The 22,632-nt window shown below is 44.0% G+C and overlaps 1 protein-coding gene across 1 annotated transcript; it reads right to left on the bottom strand.

Moving 5' to 3' along the window:
• Nucleotides 1–10,599: 10,599 nt before the first annotated feature.
• On the bottom strand, nucleotides 10,600–21,952 carry LOC144142989 (uncharacterized). The gene is made up of 4 exons (XM_077674815.1): nucleotides 21,720–21,952; nucleotides 18,742–18,997; nucleotides 10,836–10,925; nucleotides 10,600–10,749 (listed from the first exon to the last, which is right to left on the bottom strand). Exons 1-4 carry the CDS (start codon nucleotides 21,917–21,919, stop codon nucleotides 10,669–10,671), a joined length of 627 nt encoding a protein of 208 aa, XP_077530941.1. The 5' UTR covers nucleotides 21,920–21,952; the 3' UTR covers nucleotides 10,600–10,668.
• Nucleotides 21,953–22,632: the final 680 nt, after the last annotated feature.

Below are 22,632 nucleotides of genomic sequence, written 5' to 3'. Positions count from 1 at the left end.
ACAAAGTGCATAAATTCGACGGAGGTCTATTTCCTTTTCCTCTAGAAAGTTCACAGAATAGTTTTGAATCTCCCCTAATCATAGTTTTGCATTTTTTCGTAAGTTTGCTCATTCTCTGCTCCTAGCCTTCTAGATTTGAAGTACCCTCCGTGGTTGTTCACTGGCTATGGCGTTGTGCTAATGAGCCCAAAGACGCGGTTTCGTTCCCAGACACGGTGCCTGTTTTTATGATGGAAGGGAAGATCGAAAACGCCCGCGTGCCGATACATAGGCGCAAGTTAAAATCCCCAGGTGATGAAAATAAGTAAGGAGAACTCCAGTACAGCGCACCTCTTAGCCCAAGTGCAGCCACAGCGCGTTAATCCCCCACAATCAACCAATTATCGCTTTCAACTGCACTTGTTTGCGATTTGCCCTGAAAGGAACGATACAAATGTGAGTAGCAAACTATGTAGATTCGGCTTGTCAGCTGAAAACAAAAACGTTGGGGCTTTCTTAGATCGAAGAGAAGAGGGAGAAGATTTGATTAAGATTAACTAAGCAGAAGTATGACTTTGCGCAGTCTCGACTGTGCGAGGTCACACTGACTTGCTTTCGCGGCAGAACACCTCATTTTGAATTTTTATTTACACCCAGCACGCATGGCGCCATTGGCCATGTGCGGCCTCTGGGAAGAGGAGGAAACAATTGACCATTTCCTGTTGTCTTGCCGGTGGTTCTCCTCCCTCGGAAATCGTTACCTGGAGGTTACCCTCCGTCGCATCGGTCTCGCCTTGTCCGTGCCTAATTTATTGTCATTTGGGGCAGTAGGGCGTGGTTGGTGCAACGGGGATGTTTGTCGCGCTCTTCACTCTTTTATTGCCCAATCAGGTCTCTTGCCTTGTTAAGCGTATTAAACAATTTTTAATCACTTAATAAAATACCTGTTGTTACAGCAGTATCGTGTTTTTTGGTTCTCAAACTGTTAGCCTCACTGTATCCCCGATAATTCTACTTCTATTTTCCCTTAGTTTGAATTCATGAGCTTCTTCAACAATGAAACCAAAATCAGACTTTGCCAATCCCTTGAGTGGGTATGTGCCATTTTTGTTATGGCTCCAACCAAACAACCAACTTAGCAGGCTCGACGCCTCACGCCAAAATCTCGGCACAAGGGCGTTTTCGCTTTCCACCAACACCGCAGAAACGGTCACCCCGGCCGTAATCTATCCGTGTTATCGGGCACAGCAGCACAGCGCTATAGCCACTAAACCCCCGTATTTCCGTATTTCTGAGTCGATCCTTCCCCACACCGCCACCAGCTTCTAGAATGAACTGCCTCTTGTACAATCTCCTGTTATTTAAAAAAAATCACAGCAATAACTTACTTTTGCTGTCATGCATACAGAGATTGCACTGTAATCGATCACAAAATGGATCTTGTGGCGCATACGCTTCACTTTCAAGAAAAAAAATATAATTCCATTAGATGTCCTGTTCACTCTGAAAACTCAGAGAAGCAGTAAATATGGATTAAGCAATCTTACCACGAAATCAAGAGCTCTACATCTACTCCAAACTTTCTTTGGAGAGTTTTAGAATTTTGTTGTGAGTGAAACCGCTGTTTGGAAAAAAATAGGCTAATTCAAAGAGGCAAATATAAAAATCGAAGCTTGTTAGATGCAAATGCGGAAGCGGGTAAAAGAAATATCGAGTCAGATATCGGTCTTGGACGTGGTGCTCATGTATGGCCTAGTACCCAAGAAACAGCTTCATCCTAATTATATCCGCGTGTAGCTGACGTTCTACAAGAGAAGACAAGTGGGTGAGATGGACACACGACAATGGTTGTTAACGTAATGTTGGTTATTGAGTGCATATCAGATGAGTATACTGGGATGAGATGCTGGAATTATCTCTTGGGAGATCTACTGTTCAGCTTGCGAGAGTTCCCATGGTTGGCCAAAAACTTTTGCAGAAATATCCATGCATGCATTGTTCTCAAAGTTTCAAAAGGCTACACAAATTAAAAGTTCGCTGCTGAGAACAGACCGACACGGTCGACTCTCCAAAGTGCGGCGTTGGGCTTACGGAGTTTCGTTTTCCCGCCACAAGCCGATGACGTCGAGTGGACGCTTCCCCTAGGCGTTCGCATTCGATTTCCATAGGAATTCTATTCCTTCAACGAATATAAGTCTTGTTGCGACAAAGGCCCATCTTTCCTTGCTAAGAGACGAGACGTACACAGCCATGGCTCTCTTGCGTACACTTGGGTCACGTATAGCTACAACATCCTTTCAGGCAACGTCAGCATCGTCTAAAGCTTTCAGTATGGTGAAGAAGCTCTATTGGATTTTCATAATGTGGCGTTTGTGCGGCTGTTTTTTCGTCGCTAATTTTAACATTCAGGAACTAAGCCGAGCACGGGTTTCGTGGAAGTCTTTTTACACTCTTTATTCTTTTGCTTCCGCATTAATACTCTGCACGCACAGGATGATACAGACTTACACGGAATTGCAGAGCATGTCTAAATCGCAAGGGGTGATTTCTAGCTTGCTCTACATTGTTATGAGATGTGTGATTGGCGTGGAAAGCATAGTGGTGTTTTCCGTCATGTCAGTGAACTCGGCTAGGGTTTTGAAGTTCTTTCGGGATGCCATGTTTTTCGAGAAATCCGTGGTCCTGCCCTACACCTATCACTCGCAGAGCCTTTGCTTCTGGTCACGGCTTGCCCATGCGGCGGTTTTTGTATGCGGCTGGCTGTGTACATTCCAACAGTCCTTTTGGTTGCTTGCCTTTCCATTGAAACACCTTAGAGCGTCTGAAATATTGCAAATTCTGTATTCTATGGTCGGAGACATGGTCTATTTATGTTGTGACTTCGGAAACACAGCTACTATCGCAGCCGTAGGAGAAGTTCTGGTCGACTACGTAAAGATTCAGACAAGCGTGCTGAAACAGCACCATGCACTAGGCCTAACCCTGCGAAGCGTTGAGGAGATTGGCCACAAAGTAATCTCGATATGGAATTTAAAAGATGATATAAATAGGGCTCTGAATGTTTGCATTGTATTCTTCTGCTTGCGGGCATTTTGTGTGATCACAATATCCGGTTACATGCTGTTTTGTCTTGGCTTAAAGCATGCAGTGAGTCCCATCATTTTGCTGTACAGTGTGTACGTTGGTCTTGGGCTAATTACAATTTGTTTCGTCAGCAAAGCTTTGGAACAAGAGGTACGTATGCTTCTCATTAGTGACACGTTGCACATAAATGTAAGCTTTTAATAACACTTGCCTCATTCAGCGCAAAGAAGATTTGGTGACGAGGAATGCATGCTAGATCCTTGAAGGTGAAAATGAGTCCCCTTAATAAAGATTGCACCAAATACATGGAGTTGTGTAATCACTAATCTGGTTTTCTTCAATTCCTGTCAAAAACTCATTCAATCTTGTTGAATTTTCCTACGCCTGTATGAGAATGGCTTATTGACTTCAATTTTTTGTTTCAGGCTATATATGAATCCTCTGCTTCCCCCTAAGTTACTATAACTCTGGTATGTTTTGCCACATTTTGTAGGAAAATTTTAAATTGTGGTTTCCTTCTGTGGAAACGGAGAGGAGCGCCTATTTTGGTATTCTTTGCATGCCCCATTCACATTCTCGGACACAAATTTTACGAATTTTTTGATGTAATGCATTTTCTCACTGTTGAAAGCCCTAATGATTTTCCTAAAATCAAATGGTAGCGGCATGCTTGGTGCACTTACAGAATTGCATAAATAAATGGGCACAAAAAAGCGCATTTTGTCTAAAACAACACATAAAATTTTAAAGAGAATCGTTTTGGAGGATTCAATGTGGTAAATTTCCAAATAACCAACATATTATCACTCCAACATCGTTTATGTTTATTGTAATTAGATGATCGCAATGACCCAAAGTTGTTTCTTTTCAGACAGAAAATTTGAAAATTTTACTGGCTGAGGCGGCCACCCATGGAATGCCGGAAACTTTGATATCTCAGGTAACAAGCATTATGACCAAAGGGAAAAAACTCAAAGCGCTATAGCACAACAAAAGGCATCCTAACGTAGCTGAGTATTTGGATTTTTAACCCTATTTTGTGAACTATGGCCTGAAGTTAAATTTCTAAAAACAACTCATCAGGCACTAAAATGGACTCACGCAAAAGGAGTGTGATATTTCACTGGCAACGAAATGTATTTTCTGCGAAGCAGCGAAAAAAAGGGTTACGATAACCCCATCTGATGTGGCGAAAATAAGGATGTGTTCATAGCCGCGAAATGCCGACTCGAGGTCGTTGGGTTTCGGAGTACACGTGACGCGCTGCTTGCATCGCATTCAATACGAGTTCGGATTCACGATGATGTTTTCGAAAGTTAATTGTTGGGCTTCCCATTGACAATAGAGAGTTTTAGCTAACCGTTTTCTACGGTCCGCTCCGATATCGGTGGCACGCTCAGCGCGACCGGAGCCGTTCACGGCCAAGCGTGCAACACATGCGCAATGGCGCTCCCGCTTGCTATCGGAGCGGAGCGGACCGGGAAAAACGGCCAGCTAAAACTCGCTATTGACACAAAAGATGTTTTTAGATCATACCCACTTTTATGCTCAATAAACCGTTTCCAATCTAATCCAATTGATCAAACCCCACACTTTCTTTTACAGATACGTTTTATACACAACAGCATGAAACCTTTGGACATGTGTCTTAGAGCAGGAGAGATATTCGTGGTCAATTCCAAGATCCTGCTGTATGTGAGTACGGCATTCTATTTTATCAAAATGTTTTTTTTTGTACTCCAAATGTCAGCCGAGTTTTAGCATTGCTGCTATAAATCTGGGAACAGTTGAGGAATTTATTTACCAATAATATTCGTGTAGAGGAAGAATCAATTCAGAAATTTAGTTAAGTGCTGCGTAATACACATGCAAGAATGCAACGATCCCAACCTACCGGCCTAAAATTTTTAGTGGCAGTTCCTTTAACTGGGAAACGAAACGTACAGTTTGTCTATAACCAACACGGTGTTTACTGATGGTGATTAGTCTCCCTAAACACAAAAGCTGTATGCAACAGGCTCTGTACAGATTCCAACGTGGTCGTCCAGATCACCTAATACTGCGTCCTCAATGGAGGAGGAGTAGCACTCGACGCATTAAAGAATCCGCGAAGGGATGTGGCTTACTAAAGCCTGCTTGCACTTTGAAACATTGTGCAGCAAGCAGCAGAAAAAGAGAAGGTCCCTGTTTTCCGTGTGTTTCTACGACAAAAGTTTATTCACAAAGCTTTTTAGGCAAGAATGATGAAAACGAAGCAAGGCAGGAAGCAAGTAAGTAAGGCAGGAAGGAAGGAAATAAGGTACCAAGGGCGGTAGCTAAGAGAAGTACAGAATGAGCGTAAAGGGAAGATTGGTAGTTAAACGACAAATGAAGCAAGACAAAAAAAAACTGGAAAAATCTATACTATATCATCAATATATACCCCAGGAATATTTTCAATTCCTTGAGCAACACTAGACGACGTGTTCATTGAGTTTTAAACAAAAAAACTTAGGAGAGAGCGGGCTAAAGCTTGCTCTTTTTTGTATTTGGAAGTATTGGTCATGTCGGGAAGATACGGCCATGTTCATTGGAGGAAGCATATTTTCCAAATCAAAGGCTTGACATTTTAAGCGCTTTCCGCCCTGTTCTGAAAAGGTTGACGAATAAACTGCTCCAGGGAATGCTGATGAACTCAATGCTCCCAAATTGTTTTTATTAGATTAGAGCCGTCTTCGTTGCCTCTCGTTGCACAACAGTTTATATACGCGATCTGGTGCTAACGATATATGGCCGTGAGTCGGCTTTATTCGCCCCAAAATACCAATCTCGACTTCTCAAGGGGCCCACCGGTCTCACTGCCAAAATGCCATCGATACTCAAGATGCGCCAGTCCGCAAAAACACCTACCTTCACCCCCTTCCCATACTTGGCCTAGTCTCCTGATGCCCAAATAAAGGCTTTATTTCCCTCTCTCGCTCTTTCCAGGTGGCACAGGCAGCAGTAACTTACTGCCTTATCCTGATACAAACGGGAGACTCTTTGCTACCTGATATGCCCCAAAATGGTTCACTTTTTCGTCATGCGGATGTAATCGGTTCAGTTTCACAATAAATTTTTTCAAGTGCGGAAGATGTCATAATTACACGAAATGACAGGGCTATTGCCTGTGTGGCATTTCTTAAAGATTGCACTCGAACTAAGCACTAAAACTGATTCCCCCCTTTGCTTAGCCCCTGAGCGAGATTTTAAGACAGGCAATCCTTGCATTGCCGCATCGATTACCCTGGGTCCGAACCTCCGGCACACCGATGTTTTTGGTATAGCCCTGTTTACCCCAAAGAAAGTCCGATAGCTCGCTCTTCGTCGACGATCCCGAATGATCCACCTCTGACGTAAGTAGATAAATTTGTTTTATAGGGAGAGCAGAAATGTGATGGGTGTTGGCTGCAGTGCGGCGTTGCAAATTACCATAGCGTAAATAATTGATTAACGATATCGAAAGCACGCCCAATTAACGTGGGCTGGCTGTAAGAATTCTTCGCCCTCACGCAAGGAAAGGGATCTTACCCAAAAGGCAGTCTGCTCCATGTTCCGGTAGGTGCAGAAGGCAGCGTTACCAACCAAAACATTTTCTTACGCAGCACACGCTACTCTTGTTTGACGGAGTTCCCTGCCTCATAACCCAACGAACGAAGGAGACACCCACGAAAGAAAGCAAAACAGAGGAGGAATGTGTGGCGAAAATGTGAAGGGGAGGGCGATATGCCCAAGCCGCGCCACAAAAGCCCAGCACGCGCTGAGTGAAGCACGTACATAGGTCCTTCGGCGTCCTCCTCGCTGCGTGGCTCAACCGAAGCACGCAACATTTGCGCGGGAGGTTCAAACATCATTTGCAACAAAATGCTCGTCAGTGGCGAACCACTGTCATAGAACGACAGAGTAGAGTGCTCCGCCGTACGTTCGCTGATCACGCGATCACTTTTTGAGACTCAAGCTGTTCGTGGTGACCGAGAAGACTCCTATTTTCGGTGCGCACAAATTTCGCACTAAGAGTATATAATCCTGACTTATTTTTTCTCCCAAATATTTTTTTGTGTAGATACGTGTGGTGTTAGCCTAATATCCAAGGGAAAATTGAGATACTGATTATATCTTTGTGATACGTAAACCCCGGAAGTGAACAGGCGCTGTGCGGAAAAGCCCCCCAGCGACAACTTCATGTAGTGAGCTAATTGTTATTCAAGCAGGTTATTCACACAAAGGAAAGTTTAAATGCAAGACAAATACTTGCAAAAAAGCAACACTTCTAACTGGATCGCACACGGCTTTTAAAAATTATTTAATAAATAACGCATAGAGTTGGCGGTGTGACCCAAACACAAGTTCATATATATCGACGTCAAAGAGTGCCGTTCTCAAAACCGCGGCTGTTATTGGCGGGCTTCGCTTGAATTTTGTTATTAGATGAATAAGGCGTTCTGCAGTAAATACTTTATTCCTTTCCTTCTTCAAACTGATTTGTATAGCGGCACTGGTTGACGCAATGCCTAATGACTTGACACAATACACTTTTACGTATTTGAATCTCCTGAATTTAGTTAATTTTTGGAGCACATTATATATCCAAAATTCCTTTTGTTTAGGCAATAAGAAATATTGGCGCTACTTGCCTTAGTGGTGGAAGACTGGAGCAAAAGCAGAGTTGGCGGTTCCTGTCTCTTCGTCGGAGACCCGCCTGTCAAAAGCCAATGCTACGGAAAACCTAAAGCAAATAACGCCATGAAAGCTTAACCGGTGCTATGAAAGCTCAATCAGAATGCGATGATTGCTCAATTGGAAATAAAGAAAAAAAATAGATGATAGCTCAATCGAATGAACACCGGTTTCATAACGCGAGGAACTCAGTTTCGATTCCCACCACGGGAAGAGTTTTTTCTTTCCAATTGGAGGCCTTCTGCTCGCGTTGGACAGCTTATGGCCGGGTTAAACTGCTCCGCTGCTGTAAGACATAGGCTTGCGTCTTTTCTACACTTCAACAATTCCTTTTCTTCAGTCAAAAACCTCGCCAGTGATGAGAAAAACTTCCCGAGCGGGCCCTCTGTAGCGACCCGAGGTAAAGGATTCGTTTTGTAGGCTTGTCTGTACTGTTAAACGCCCCAAAACATCGTTTTTCTTCGAATACAGAGATGTGCGTTGTTAACCCACGCTGGCTGGTCAATGAACCACAGCAACAGATAACAGCTACGGAGACTGCCACCCACTCGAGATTATTTTTCTTATCTTTACAATGTACTGAAGATCGTCTCGTCTTGGTGTCTCAAACTTGTCTCTAGTCTTTCCAGATATGCGGGTTCTACTGCAAATAAAATACGAAGGCATAAACGCTTAGCTGCGGGTGTGTGGTCGGTATTTACTCGATTCTAAGCACCACCCTATTCTAAGCCCGCTCCCATACTTTCGGGGAAAAGTGTGGAAAAAGAAAGTTTGCTTGCGAATCTAAGCACCCCCTTTTCTAAACAACCATCGCCAGGTGGATTTCAGACACGTGGAAGCGGGCGGAAACTGACGCTGTGGCCAAGTCATTTATGAAGTTTCAATTAAAACCACTTCAACGGAACAGAGGGCGAACTGCTGGGGGATACTGAAGCAGCGGCCCAAGTGGTAAAACGTACTAGAATGCTAGTGAAGGCATCATACGAAAGCGGTGGGTTCCCTGTCGGTACCTATTTTTCGTTTGAATATTGGTGAAATAAAACATATTTCTTGCGCCCGTCTCGTCGATATACGGCCGCGGAAAAGAGAGGGAGGGGGGCTGTAATTTCGGTTTTTCAGATTTCAGCACCCCCCTCCCTCACTTTGGGCATCAACATCTTGAAAAAAAGGGGGAGCTGAGAACCGAGTAAAAACCGTAGTCAGAGACCTGCTCCAAAAAAATAGCAGCTGGGAATTCTTGACAGGTTGAGTGAATTAGTCACGTGGTCGCGGGTTTCTTAAATGAAGCAAAAATGCACGTGTCTCCTCTGTTTCACATAAAAGGGGACTCAAACACCCCACACAATGTTTATGCTTTAAGCATCCCCAACAGTGAAAACAGGCTGATGCCTGCTGACAACAAATAAAAAAGAGCATGCACCATAGAGTCAGGAAATACGCAGGCAGTGCAAATAAGCACGCAACGGTAGCCGCGCCTACGTGGGTTATTCCTTGCTTTCCTTTTTGATATGTTGCCCTGTAGCTTCTCCGATTGGCCTGTGGAGGGCATGTGCGGCTTTTATTTCGAATATCGATTTTACACTTCTCAATACTCGTGTATGCAAAGCCCGTGTAATTTGGCTGTTGTAAATAGCATAAATTTGTAGAAACGTTTTTGTTGCCTACCTCAAAATACATAACCACACTTTTCATAGGACGATGCCCATGCCGGCTGCAAGAACAATATACTGACCTTGAGTACAGTTGGTGCATAGGTGGTCCACACCCAGGACTAATAATTCTCGTACGAAAAAAACCTCAAGCTGTGGTTCTTTACATGAGCTTTTGCATCCATTATGAACCCAGAAAATTTTTCAGTTTCAATAGATGATTAATAGTCGTCTTCCTCACAATCTTCAGACTTACGTTATACAGGGGTTGTACACGCGACGAGCATAGTATGGGGGTGATTGGTACGTAATGAGTGACACTGAACGGGCTTGACAACAAGCGTAGCCGCCAGTACCTCTACTTCTTAATGTAGGTGCTAAAATGTATTGCTACCATTGAGAAGTATGCAGTCATTATATCGATGCATGCTGACATTTATCGATGACACGTTTGGACCGCACCCAAACCGGAATTGCGACGTTGCGCCGCAAATTCAATTCACCCTGTCCTCTCCATCCGTCCCCGAATCCATTGCCTCACCTACTACCATTCCCGAAACAACCTTACAGCATCTTCCTCTCTACACCCTCCTGGCACAACTTTCTTCCTTCTCCTCTCTCTTTTCTCCTCACCAATTCTCCTCATTGTTCTCCCCTCCATCTCCTCCCGACATTCCCTATCATTATCCCACTTTTGCCGCGCTCCACATCCATATGCTCTCTTCTGCTCTTGCTCACAGACGCCACAAATTGATTGAAGGAGGCCAAGATTATAATTCGCAACAATATATATGCACTCAAAATACACTATAGGTCAGCCCAATAGACCAATCTCTGGGCATTTATGTGTACTTGCTATTACTTCTACCAGCGTCACATGTGCCTGATCAAAGCGTCTGCATCCCGAGTATGTTTGACAAAACCACCGGTTCTCCAATGAACACGTGTCTCTCAGCAGCTGAGTGGACAAATTACAAGTAGTTGGTTCTACTCCCACCATTATTTTAGTAATTTTTTTTATTTTTCATATTTTGCGTTTCTTGTTTCGGTGTAAGTTTGTACACGGTGACCGACACACTACAATGCAAGTGATGCTGGGCAGGAATTCTAATTGCACAAAATACATTGTATTGTGGCAAGGGGAAAATATCCTGCAAGCGATCACTGCAACCGCACATTTCGTTATTAAAATCGATGCCGGAATATTTGGTGAAAAACAAAAGTGATCCATAGAGGTACAGCAGGTATTGTGTGAACAATATCATGGATTGGAGTCTTCTTCAACCAGTGGCTTTGTTGTCTGCACCAGAAACACGGTGTACATAAGAGCTGCTCCAATAATCTGTAAGAAGCAATGAGGAAGAGCAAGTAATAGTCAAACTGAACACTTGTACCCGCGCTTAGAGTAAAAATCACAATGGTGCTCACGCTTGTGAAGGTCTCTAGGTTGACGTTGAAGTAACTGTTGACATTGAATAAGTAGTCTTCTTGTTTTAAAGTGTTGAGCAGCATAAGAACCTGCAACCAGGACAACATATAAAATGATTAAAGCGGGAGCTTTCTTGATGGGACGGATTGCCTCCCCTAAAAAACTACTGCATTTACCCATAGACCGTTTGGTGCACCCTAAAACTCTGATAAGATCTGTGGACGCACGGTGCGTGCGTGACGTGAAACCTCGCTTCCGTTGCGTCCGAACGGTTCATTGAAAATGGTGAACAAGGAATGGTTCTAGATGAGACTACACGCATCGATGATGAAGGAATACAATGTTGACTGTCTGGTAAGACACATATCGGTACACATTTGGATCGTACCAAAATGCGTTTACTTCGGGCGCGAAATATCGTCGCACGGGTTTGTTCTTAGTTTGCGATTCGGATATTTGATGGTTTCAAGATCAATCGGACGCATATTAAGCAAAGGTTGGACGCACTTCTAGCGAAGATTTTGACACACTCTTGACGCACTTTTGATGTCAGAGAGCTTTCGTGCTTCGCTCGACGTTCTTCAGGAAGGGCTGCTACAGTTTTTTAATATATCAAAATGGATCGCTCTTTTAAGGGGACCCTACAATACTTGCGATAAGCGCTCTAACTCTTTCCTTCGCGTCTCGAACCACTGCGAACGCTATAGTTATCGCCAGTGCGGAGCGGCACTCTTCATTTGCTCCTCGCACCAGATACGTACGCCTTCCATTTCTGCTTTGTTTTTGTGGCTTTTTTTAAAGTTGCTATCGAAAAGCGTTCATCGCTGCAACTGCAGAAAAACCGGCCAGCAGCCGCTACAGGGTCTTATTGACGTACTTGGAACGATCGAAGAGCGTCAATACCGGGACATGTGCAGCTTTCCCGCCCATGGCAGTCCTTTCAACAGTGATTACTCTGCAATTTTTTAGCTAAATGAAAACATTTTTGCACAGATAATATTTGGGGTGAATACTTGCTTTGTGCACAGTTTCAAGTCGCGCTCGTTGCGTGACTGGGTTCCTGAGCCCTGGGAACTATCCCATAGAAATGCATGGGGAGTTAGATTTGATAGCGAATTACACAAAAAAATATTCAGAAACCTGAAATCTTCTTTTAGCGTTTTAGTCATCACGTTGACATCTAGCTTTATGCCAAATATCATTTTCCTAAAGTGGTTTTTCTAGGCTCCCGAGAGGTTGTAATTTTGAGCGAGAAAGCTGGGTATGAAGAGAGACAAATTTTTTGAGCGAGTTTCCAAGTGATCTGATAGGCATACAGCAGCAATTTTTGGCTCAGAGACTTTGCGACCCCCTAATATATGTACTGGCCGTATTGGGTGACTAGGTTCTGCAAGCATTGAAGATTTCAAAACAAGTTGGAAAAAGTGTTGCAAGATCCCTTTAAAACACGAGCAACGTGAGCATTTGCGGTTCCAAACAATATAGCAGAACACTAAACAGTTTCTTTGTAATTGCGCTATACTTTCAATGAAAATTTTTGGAATTACAGTAGACTCTCGATAAACGAAACTTCAAGGGGCCGAAAAAATTAGTTACGTTGAACAGGAGTTCCGTTTACTCAGATAGATGTGTTAAAGTGCAAACTCATGTGCGTGTAAACACTCGTAAAATCATTTCATGGAAATCTAAGCAGTACAAGGTGGATGTAGCTTATACTTTTTCAGAAAGCAAGAAAATCGCAAGAGGTTTAGGCGCAGCATTCACGAAGTTGATTTGGCAACAATGAGTCGCTGCGCACTACAAAATGCATCCGTTATTTTTATTTCAGTCCTTGCGACTGCGCCTTCACCAGGCTAGAGGCCTCAATTTCGCGAGTGCTTAGAAGCCACGAAATTTAGATGACAGCAACTCGGTAGTGAAGCGCGAAGAGCACAGCGATGGCACGAACGAGGCAGCAGGAGCTGAGCCCGGTAACCTCGGTGTCTTGAATAGAGACCGAACGGCTGGAAAAAGAACTGCGATGTCGCATTCATTCCGCTAACACGGCTGACCACTAACAAGTGGCGCTTACGAGGCCAACGAGGCTAAAAACATGGAGGAAAAAATAAACAAAAACAAAACAGTGGGAACCGTAAAAGGCGATTCTCACGCCGACGAGTGTCGCAAGTTCCACTTCGGGTTCCGTCTACATGGTGACGCGGATTTTTTAATTCCGATTAACGAGAGTGTTTTTACGTTATCTGAATACAAAACCAGGCTACTGTTCTGTTTAAGCGTCAAATCTGTTTAAGCGATTTCCGTTTATCGAGATTATACTGTATAGCAGGAAAACGTAGAGGTGAAGCAAGTGCGCAACCGAGGAGAAGCAAACAATCAAGCATGCAAAAAAAAAAGCACACAAGCGAACGTCTTGTGCTATGGCACACGGCAGCTCCAAATTCGCCAAACCACTGGAGCTTTTATTATGGCTCATAAAAATATACGAAACTGTAGAAACAAACAGTTTCTCCGTGAACAACCAACTTCCCTTCGCAGCCATTGCGGTCACGCATTTGATCGGAGGTGCTGCCGTGGCCCAGCCTGCAGGACCCATCCTTTGATGCTAGTAACTTTGGACGAATCGTACTAAGAAAAATGACAACAAGGGCCTACGAAGACGGTTCAACTTTAAGCTCTAAGTACACCCTGACAATTTTAAAGATTGAATTCATGCCTCATATTTTCGGCTTTGTTTGGTTTTGCGCCGCCCGCGACAGCGTGAGGCAGGTTTTTGACCTTCTATATTTGCTGTGATTTTGCCTCGCTTCTCGTCGCCCGAGGTTTATTCCAATAAATACGATGATATGTAACGGTCGATTTAAAAAAAAATACGCTGTCATGTTGTTTACATAGTCTTTTTTTGCTGAAAGCATTAGAAACTTACTCGTGGGCTCAGCAGCGCGGAGACTCATAAACCATGCCACCACTGCTGTTTTACTTAATACTTCGTCCTCATGTCTTTATTATAGGAGAGAAATAGACGATCCTATCTATGTTTTTATCACGAAAAACGTTGCAGAACGACAACAGTGTACGAAAACTGTACTCGCAACCCTGCATTAACCGAACGCAACGTACCAAATACGCTAGGCAGAAAAGGAAGCCGTGCTTTCCTGACTACCCTTAGGAAAGCTCCCATTGCGTGGTTTGGATGTTCACCGGTACAGTACGGTATATGGCACCAAAGCATTCCACTTTTTGTACACTATATTTGCTTTAGATAATGCCAATTTTTAAGATAAACAGGCGAGTTCCGTTATTACAAGCAGAGTAAATGAAAAATAAGGGTTTTCCTTGTGATCCTTTGCGTGCATAGGAGTGAACTCTAGAAGTGTAGTTCCCTTTCCTTTCACTGCGGACAGAACGCCGTTCTTTTTGCTCACAAGGTGACTCCTACTTTTCGAGGAGGTGCTGGCGTAGTTGTACCTGAAATGTTTTTTTTCGTTAGAGTAGCTTGATAAACCTGCGGTGTGATTTATAGTTGGAGTTTTTCACGATAAATGAATGTTGTATATTTTGCCTACGATAGGGATATTAAAAACTGCGCCGGTTTGAATTATTTCGTTCGAGCAAGTATTTAAGGGGAATAAATGTGGAGCATTTTTTCGTAATGAGTCACGACCACCTAAACAATATTTTAGAAACAAGCTAAAATTTCGCAAAAGTGGCTAAATGTAACACTGCTAAAACTAACCTACCCAAGCTGACAGGTGGAACACCTAATGTAATCTATTTAAAAACATTGCACTATAGTTCCTGTCACAAACTTTTGCTTGCTACTGCAATTCTGTTCGGATGCATTTGACTCATTTCTAAAAGCTTCTCAAATTTTCTGCTAACTGACCAGGCACAGTCACTGCTAATAATTAACAGGGAGTCTGGCTATTCAGTGAGCGGAAGCGGTTGGTTGAACTCAAGACATTCTGTTCCTATGCAGGACGGCTGCAATGATGCGACGCAACTTCGGTCGTTAGTCAAATAAAAAGACAAATGAAATACTCGTGGTGGCAGAGGAGCCACCAATTGTTTTCTGTAGTTGTAGCAATGACACCTTTTACACAACCTTCTAAGACAGAATTTGGTAAAGCTATTTTATGTTCCCAGATAGTTACAAGATCGCAACTTCTGGTTAGAGGCCGAATGCTATTAAAAAAATTTGATTGTCGGCGCCCCATTCCTAAATTGAGCCTAAGTATGCCTTATTTATGCAAACAATGCGTACAACTATGCTGAAGGTACATAGAACCGCAAAGAATCACGGGTCTCTGAAAAAACTTTAGCAGTGCTCTTGTGGCTTAAACTCATGCTGTTCCCTCCAATACCCGGAATTCTACCCCTGGGTTAATAGGCCGAACAGCGCAGTTTTTCAGCAGTCGTTGACAATAAGAGAAGTGTTCTTCCATGGGAACTAGAGGAACAGAAGTTTGCGTCGCTGAGAGGAATCTCACCTGACGTGCTAGCTTTGGATCCTCCTTTCCTAGATATATACATGAGATATCTGTCTGAAGTCTCCAGACCTGTAACGATAAAAAGCTTCTGTTTCAGTTCACCACAGGGACAACACTGAGAGACCCCGTTTGGAGCAATTTTACAAATTCGGGTGTAGAGGTACTTTGTATGAAAAGCCAGACAACTCCAGTCGTGTTAACGTAACATCTTTTATGATTTTTTCTTATCAGAGTTATGTACTCGACAAGTAAGCTAGTTGTAGATTAGTACCCTGCTTAATAATTGATTGATTCACGACTTTATTCTAGGATAGGAAAGCACAGCAAGCCATGCATGGAGAATGGGAAGTGAAGAGATGGGAAAATAGTTGAATCTCTTTGCAAAGCAAGTGAATGTATGTTCGAGCACTCATTTTTTGTCCCTAATGTTAAAGACTTCTCGGGATTGGTTGCCGCCCCTGACTACAAAAATCTCGCAAGGCCACTCCATTTATTATACAGTCATGTCTCGGTAATATGGACGATGTCAATGTGGACACCCCGCAATATTTTCGAATTTTTAGTCGACCGATCTCTCGCCATGCAATTCTCCCCGTTAATTTAGAAACCTGCAGTCCGGACGAAGGACGGCTATTTTGAGGACGAAATGAGTAGAAAAAGGCACTTTTCTCTCTTTTTACGACAAGGGTCCACAAAGCAGAAAATAGAAAAAATGAGTGGTCACCCCCCTAGGCCCCAGCGCGCAACAGGAATTCGCTGTTGGCCGAGTCACACGAAACAGAAGCACCGAGGTATCTCGGAACGCTCTTCCCTTCAGTACTGTGGAATGAGATCAATAATATTCGTGATCGGCGAACAACACTCTATGGTAGTGACGACAGGGTGATTCCCTTTCCTATCAACCAAGATTTCCCGGCACGGTATACATTGGAAAAAGCTAGTCCTGACGATCGGACAAGAAGACAGGACGATAATAGTTCGGGCCAATACTTGCTGCGCATAAAAGGCAAGGCTGTACGCCTCTCTGGTTAGTTCGGTAAAAGCAATGGCTGGTGCTAAGCGTAAACGGACGTAGAATTTGATGCCACCATATTCATGTAGAGAGTGGAAACGTGGATACAGCCGGCGTTGCAAGAACTCGGAAACATCTTGCTGAATGAAGTTCTTGCTCAGTATTTCCTAGATGATATTTACAACTTCGATGAGACTTGATTTTTCTGCAAATGGCCTTATCTTCAACCGTGTCATCTGAGTTTGTGGCTGCAAGCAAGCGCACCAAAGAGAAGGTCACGGCTAAATTCTTAGGCAACGCGAGCACCACTCACAAGTGGAAGCCCACAGTTTGAGATCTGACTGGAACATATATTGCTCCTACAATTGCAACAAGAAGGCATGGATGACGAGAAAGCTATTTGAAAGCTTCCTGGCACGATTCGACCACTTCTTGAAAACTGGGAAGAGAAGGGTTGTTTGGGCGTTGATAACGGATCATGCCAATCTATCCGTGCGAATTTAAAAAACGTCACCCTGAAGTTTTTTCCACCCATCATGACTGCCAAAATACAGCCCTTGGACGCAATCACTTGTCACGCGTTAAAGCAGACTACAGAAGTGGACTTGTTCGGTACTACATTGCTCGTGCGGAACACAACGAACCGCAAAATGCTCACTTAAGGTGGTGCCTTCAGGAGGTGGGGAGTGGATGGGACGCAATGCCGCCTGAAACAATTGTGAACTAGTAGCGGCACTCAGGTATTCTTGACCACAGCTCTGCTATGGAACAGGATCATCCTACGGATTACCTTTCACTTGCGAGGCTTCGTGAAGCTTTTCGACAGCTGGGTGCAAAAAACACACATGAAGAAGCATTGCCCTTCTTGGAAATCGAGGAAGAGAATAACGCCTCTGAGAGCCTAGCAGATCCTGGAACTTGTCGGCGGATCCCCTCACCAGTCACAGCAACTCGAACAAAGCTCTTCCCAGACAGAAGCAGCCGATGAAGTAGACAGGCCAACCGTTTCTCGAATTGGAACTCACTATGGCTTGGAGACGGCTATTGCATACCTTTAACAGGAGGGGGGCGCAGAATGTGTACCTCAAGTAGCCGACGTTGTGGGCTTTCTGCACACTACACTAGGATGGAAGCCATCAATGCTAACCCGCATCTCCCCGTTTTTTGGCTGAAGAAACAGTGTTCTTTTCTGGGACGATGTTTTATTAATGTTTGAGTTGGCTACCTTAATTCGTTATATGGACAACTCACATTGTGGACGATTTTTCTGGGGAACGAAGGCGCTCATATTAACAAGACATGACTGCTATTGCCAAGTGCTCCAGAAAGTCTAAATCGGGATTTGAAAAATGTAGAGTCGCCGCTTGTGGAGGGACATGATAGAACAATTCCTGTCGTTGGAGCACGGAATGACTTCACAGCAGCGTGAGGTAATGAAGGGTCGACGACGCGTTCAAATGTCAATAAGGGCAATACGCGTCTGTGTGCGCATTCGCATGGTACTATTTTCTGGTAACGAAAGGCGGCTACTCACTGTCGGCGATGGTTGTTTTATGAATACCTAGGCCACCCTCGGTGTTTGTATACACCGGGGAAGATATCCCTTTCGAGTTAGACGTAATAGGGTCATTTTGCGTAGAACGCGCCGAGAATCCAGTTCCAACTGTGGGTTTGTACATGGTACTACGGCAGAAGAGGAGAGAGGTAATGAAGTGCTCTCCCTGGCGCGTCATGTGCTGCTTGGTGGCCCGAATGTATGTAACCTGGTCTCCACGCTAGGTATCTGGCTACACTTTTTCGTGAAAGGTTTCGCAAGGAGTACGTAATGAGGTTGGCTGTAGGGTTCAAACTTCTTAATTTACGATTTAATTACACTTATCAATGATGTTTGCCATGTAGAGAAGGAACTACTACTAGGGTCTTCAGTGGTCTGACACCCAGTAACCGCTACAACTAGTTACGGCTTTCAAACACGTTTTCGATTGCAAAATACACAAACAATAGCAGGACTTCTTTTTCCGAAGCATGACTCTTTATAATTGGGCTTCTGGCATTCAGGGAACGTCACCAATCGAAAAATGTAAGAAACCATGTGCAGAAAAGTATTAGGTAGTACTAAATGATATTATCTTTACTACCACGCTCACAGCGCGTGTTCACAATCCCGTTCACAATCCCATTCACAATCACTTTTCGTTATCGTGGCACCATGTCACTTAATCTCATCGTGGGGAAAATCTTGTCAATCACGCTCGGAACATCTTCACGTGGAAGCAACAACCAAGCTTGGGCACACATGTTTGGTAATGTTGCCTTTGTTTGCGAGAAAGAGCTAACTGCTATTCACAAAACACTGATTTTGCAATTATAGTCAAACAGCACACACATACAGCATGAGAGACTCGCCTTGTAGGCGAAGCGGTGAGCGATGACGGTAGGCACGAGCAGGCTGACAAAGTGCATGACGCCGCTTCCTAGGAAAAAGAACTTGATAAGAGGCTTCACTCCCGGCAGGATACAGTAGACCACGGAGGCACAGAAGAGTCCAGCCGCATAGCCGTAGGTGTAAAGAAGTCCGGGCCCAAGGATGACTGCTGTCTCGCGTACCCAAGAGCGAATGCTGTGCAGCAGACTTCTGCACTGCTCCACGACCTCCAGTTTACTGCATCAAGAAGTTGCAGACCCCATGGAAGTGTGTGGGTATCACACATTTTGGGTACATTACATGAACGTTTCTTGCGGGAAGGTATGATTGGTGGGCGAAGGCTCACTCATAGCGGTGTAGGTGTACTTTTATTCCGGTCTTATAGAGCTTAAGCGACCGGTATTCTAGTATTGCAGGCCGTAAGGGACGGGCACTCTGAGTGATTACCAAGACACTTTGCATGCAGTGCGGTTGTTTCGTTCTCTCTTATACGCACCAAACGGTGGCTTGTAACTCATCCATTTTCTTCCCGTAGAAACTGAGATACTTGGACAACCAAGCTAACTGGTATATACTTCACAGCGCCGGAGAAACCCAGTCTTTGTAATGTAACTTTCAGCAGCCTTTGTTAAATGTGATGAGCTACCATAGCTGTTTCCGGCCTATGATGGCGCAGTACTATACCAAAAACTGAGGAACTCACGGGCCTGTTCAAAACATAAAGTTGGGGGTGCTGCCGGTGCCCAAAAGACATTATTGGGTAGGCTAAAGGAACATTCATATTCGAGGCAAACGGCGCTAATGCAGACCCGAACCTCCTGAAGAATACGATGCTCCAAAGCCTGCGAAAGAGCTAAAGTGTTGTGAGTGCATGACAACTACTGATTGAAGTGGTAGTCTTAGTCTGGCCTTAGGCGCATAGATTAAGACTAAATCCGTAGCATTGCTTCACTCCTCTACACAGCAGGCACTACAATTGCCTTATTTAACCCTAGTTTTATTTTATTGCGGCGTTTACATTGCCAACATTTGCACACGGCTGAAACCACTAGTCTATGCAAACGGCTGTGAAGCCATGTTCGGTAATGTACGCAGCCTTCTTCGTATGAAGCGTTCTAAGCTAGACACCTGAACATTTATTGCGTCCAATAATGGCGTTCAATTAAAATATTTTACTACACTGCTATAGATACGATGATGGCAAGAATGCTAGTAACACACCCCTTGTACTAGCTGCTTTACCCGCTACGCAAGTTTGAGAGAAGACAAAACGTTTTTAAATATCTTTGGTCTGCTTTGGGAAAATAAGAATTCACTTCTTGCTTTGTTGCAACCCCTTGTTGGCGTATAATTAAAGTAATCCATAGCTAACGCGTTAACCAGACCCAGCACACGTGTAGCAAAAAAGGCATTTCTAGTGTTGGGAGCTTTCTGTGGTACCTGTGGCACCTGGATCAAGGCTTTACATTCGCATGGATTTCATAAAACTTCGTAAGCATGTTGCAGAATTGCATAAAATGTGCGAGGATTTCTGGATGTCACAACCCTTTTCTATGGTGCTGCGCGTATAGGCACCTCTTCTACTTTCCCTGTGTCCGAGGCAACCTGCCTGCTTGCTTCAACATTGGGGTAGCGGGCGTTCTTCGTACCTCCTGCCCATAATGGAGCTAAGAACATCTTACAGTGCCTGCAGACCACTGAAGAACAAACATCACTTAAAACAGTTGTACAATCAAGGGGTGAAAATTTAATCTAGACCAAGAGATGGTACCCAAAATAGGCCACGTCACAAGAACAGTGAAGTTATTGAGTTTGAAAATACGGGTTGAGTATGGTAGCTCTTAATAAATCTTGGTCTTTACCAGGTATCCTAGCTCGGTACAGCGCACGGGAACACGGCGTCCCCCTATACGTCCAAATTTCATAGTCGCCGTAAACAACCAAGCAGCAAGGGGGCTTGCGCACACTATTGCTCTTTATGCAGTGAAACCAGAAAGGAGGAACGCGATATTGCTAATTGGTATCTACACGTAACGCCTACGTGGCTAAAATGCGTCAAGCCGCGGGAAGGTGGTGTACTAATCTTTGCTAAAAATAATCGTTCTGGACGTTTACAATGCCTTACTTGTTAAAGTAACCAGACTGTACATGAAAAGACATCTTTTGACGATTAGTTTACTGGAGTTTAAACCTATACCAACTTACTAAATTGATCATTGAAGAGCTGAAACACACGGTACGCACTGCTGCGTTTAATAATAAATGACCGCACTACACCGAAAAGCAAGACCCCTGTTTGCGTCCGCATGTCAACTTTCAGTTCCATTTGCTTTTTTAGGGTGTCGCAGTACTAAACTAGCACGAAAAAATTTTTATTTTACTATACGGGTGTCACAAAAACCGTCCCTTACTCCAAATCCCAAATTTACACACCAGCAGTGAGTGGAACAACAGACCAGCTCCGACCCAGCGTATGCTGTGGGCGAATGCCCCACGAGACGGCACGGCCAGGTTGCCCCTGATTAGATGAAAGCACCCCCCTTCCTTCCCCCCCCCCGCAGTTACTCAGACATAAGCCATAGTGGTTGCCTTTAAAAAGTTTCTACCACCTTCATCCACTCCCATCCTTCTCCTGCTCTTTCTTCTCATCATCCTTCCCCTCCACCTCCAAAGTGGCAGAAGCAATGTCATCACAGCTAAAATTTCCCCAACACTAACCCTCATAATTTTTAAAATATACCAAAAGTCTCGGTTAATTATAGTCCTGAATGAACGATCGGGATGATATGTACTAGAACGTCTCATTTAGGAAATGCTGCTGCCTCTTCATATTTCAATCCGAAAAAAAACATGCATCAAAATACGGAGAGTGAAACGTCATTGTTTTCTGATCGGATCACGAACATATACACCAACGTGAAGTTTCGTATAGCGTTATTTTTCTAGAACATAAGCGTACCTAGCCGTATCCATGTGAGTCGAGCCTAGACAAGCCTTGATTTCTTGTCCAATGCAGCCGATGTAGAAGTTGAACACGCTGAAGAAGTACGAGAGGCAGATACGCGGACAGAGGCAAGTCGGCAGGAGCACCGCTATGTACACGACGCCCAGGATTCGCGCGTAGATCTTCATCAGCGAGGAAGCCTTCCCATGCAGCATGACGGATCCGAAGTCGGTGACGTAGCCCAGGGCCAGGCAGATGGTCATGAGAAAAAACTGGGAAAAGACACCAGGCTATCAATGCGGTGCTAGCCACGCAAGGCTGTCTCGGCGTGAACTTAGTACACAAAGAAAACAAGCGCAGAAACAGAGGACGAGACGAGAGCAGGACACGTGCTAACTGGTTGAAAGTTAGCGTTTGTCCTATACTCGTCTCAACTTATGTTTATCTTTGGGCTTCTTTTCTTTGTGGCTATAAACTAGCACGCCCAAAACTTTTCCCTGCTGAAGTGAAATTAGTAAGTGGGTGTTTTCGGTGAATTTATTTGAATTTGATTTGTTTAGAAGTCCGAGTAGCGCGGGAAAGTCAAACTCCACAGTTACAACTGGTTCGATCGGGTCGTCAGGGTTCAATAGGATGGAATTGGGCTGAACGTAAGAGACTCACGTGAGATTTCGTCCGCGGGAAGTGTTTGTTTCTGGCTTCATCATCATCATAATAATAATAAGAATCATCATCATTATAATGTGCGTTTTTATTGTTGAAAGTTGGTTCTTCTGCATTATGTTTTTATAACAACACCGCCATCAGTGAGGCCAAAAAAGTTTCGCTTTAAAGGAAACCACAGACGCAGACAAAATTAAACACTCATAAATGACGTAATTTTGTAAAATTGGATAATTTATCTATACAGCACCATTAGAAGTTAGAC

Source organism: Haemaphysalis longicornis, unplaced genomic scaffold (genome assembly GCF_048455015.1).
Source record: "Haemaphysalis longicornis isolate Haplotype H1 unplaced genomic scaffold, Haemaphysalis longicornis Haplotype H1 scaffold_6, whole genome shotgun sequence".
In the NCBI taxonomy this organism is placed as follows: Eukaryota; Metazoa; Arthropoda; class Arachnida; order Ixodida; family Ixodidae; genus Haemaphysalis; species Haemaphysalis longicornis.
The sequence above is the reverse complement of the archived record's forward strand: the minus strand, read 5'-3'. Positions and strand labels throughout refer to the sequence as shown.

What these genes read in the sequence shown, in the direction of transcription:
- LOC144142989 (XM_077674815.1), bottom strand. Translation starts at nt 21,919, where the DNA reads ATGCTGCATGGGAAGGCTTCCTCGCTGATGAAGATCTACGCGCGAATC. An exon ending in ACTCACATGGATACGGCTAG is followed by an intron (nt 18,998 to 21,719) that starts GTACGCTTATGT and finishes TTCTTGATGCAG; the next exon opens with TAAACTGGAGGTCGTGGAGC. An exon ending in ACCTAGAGACCTTCACAAGC is followed by an intron (nt 10,750 to 10,835) that starts GTGAGCACCATT and finishes TGCTTCTTACAG; the next exon opens with ATTATTGGAGCAGCTCTTAT.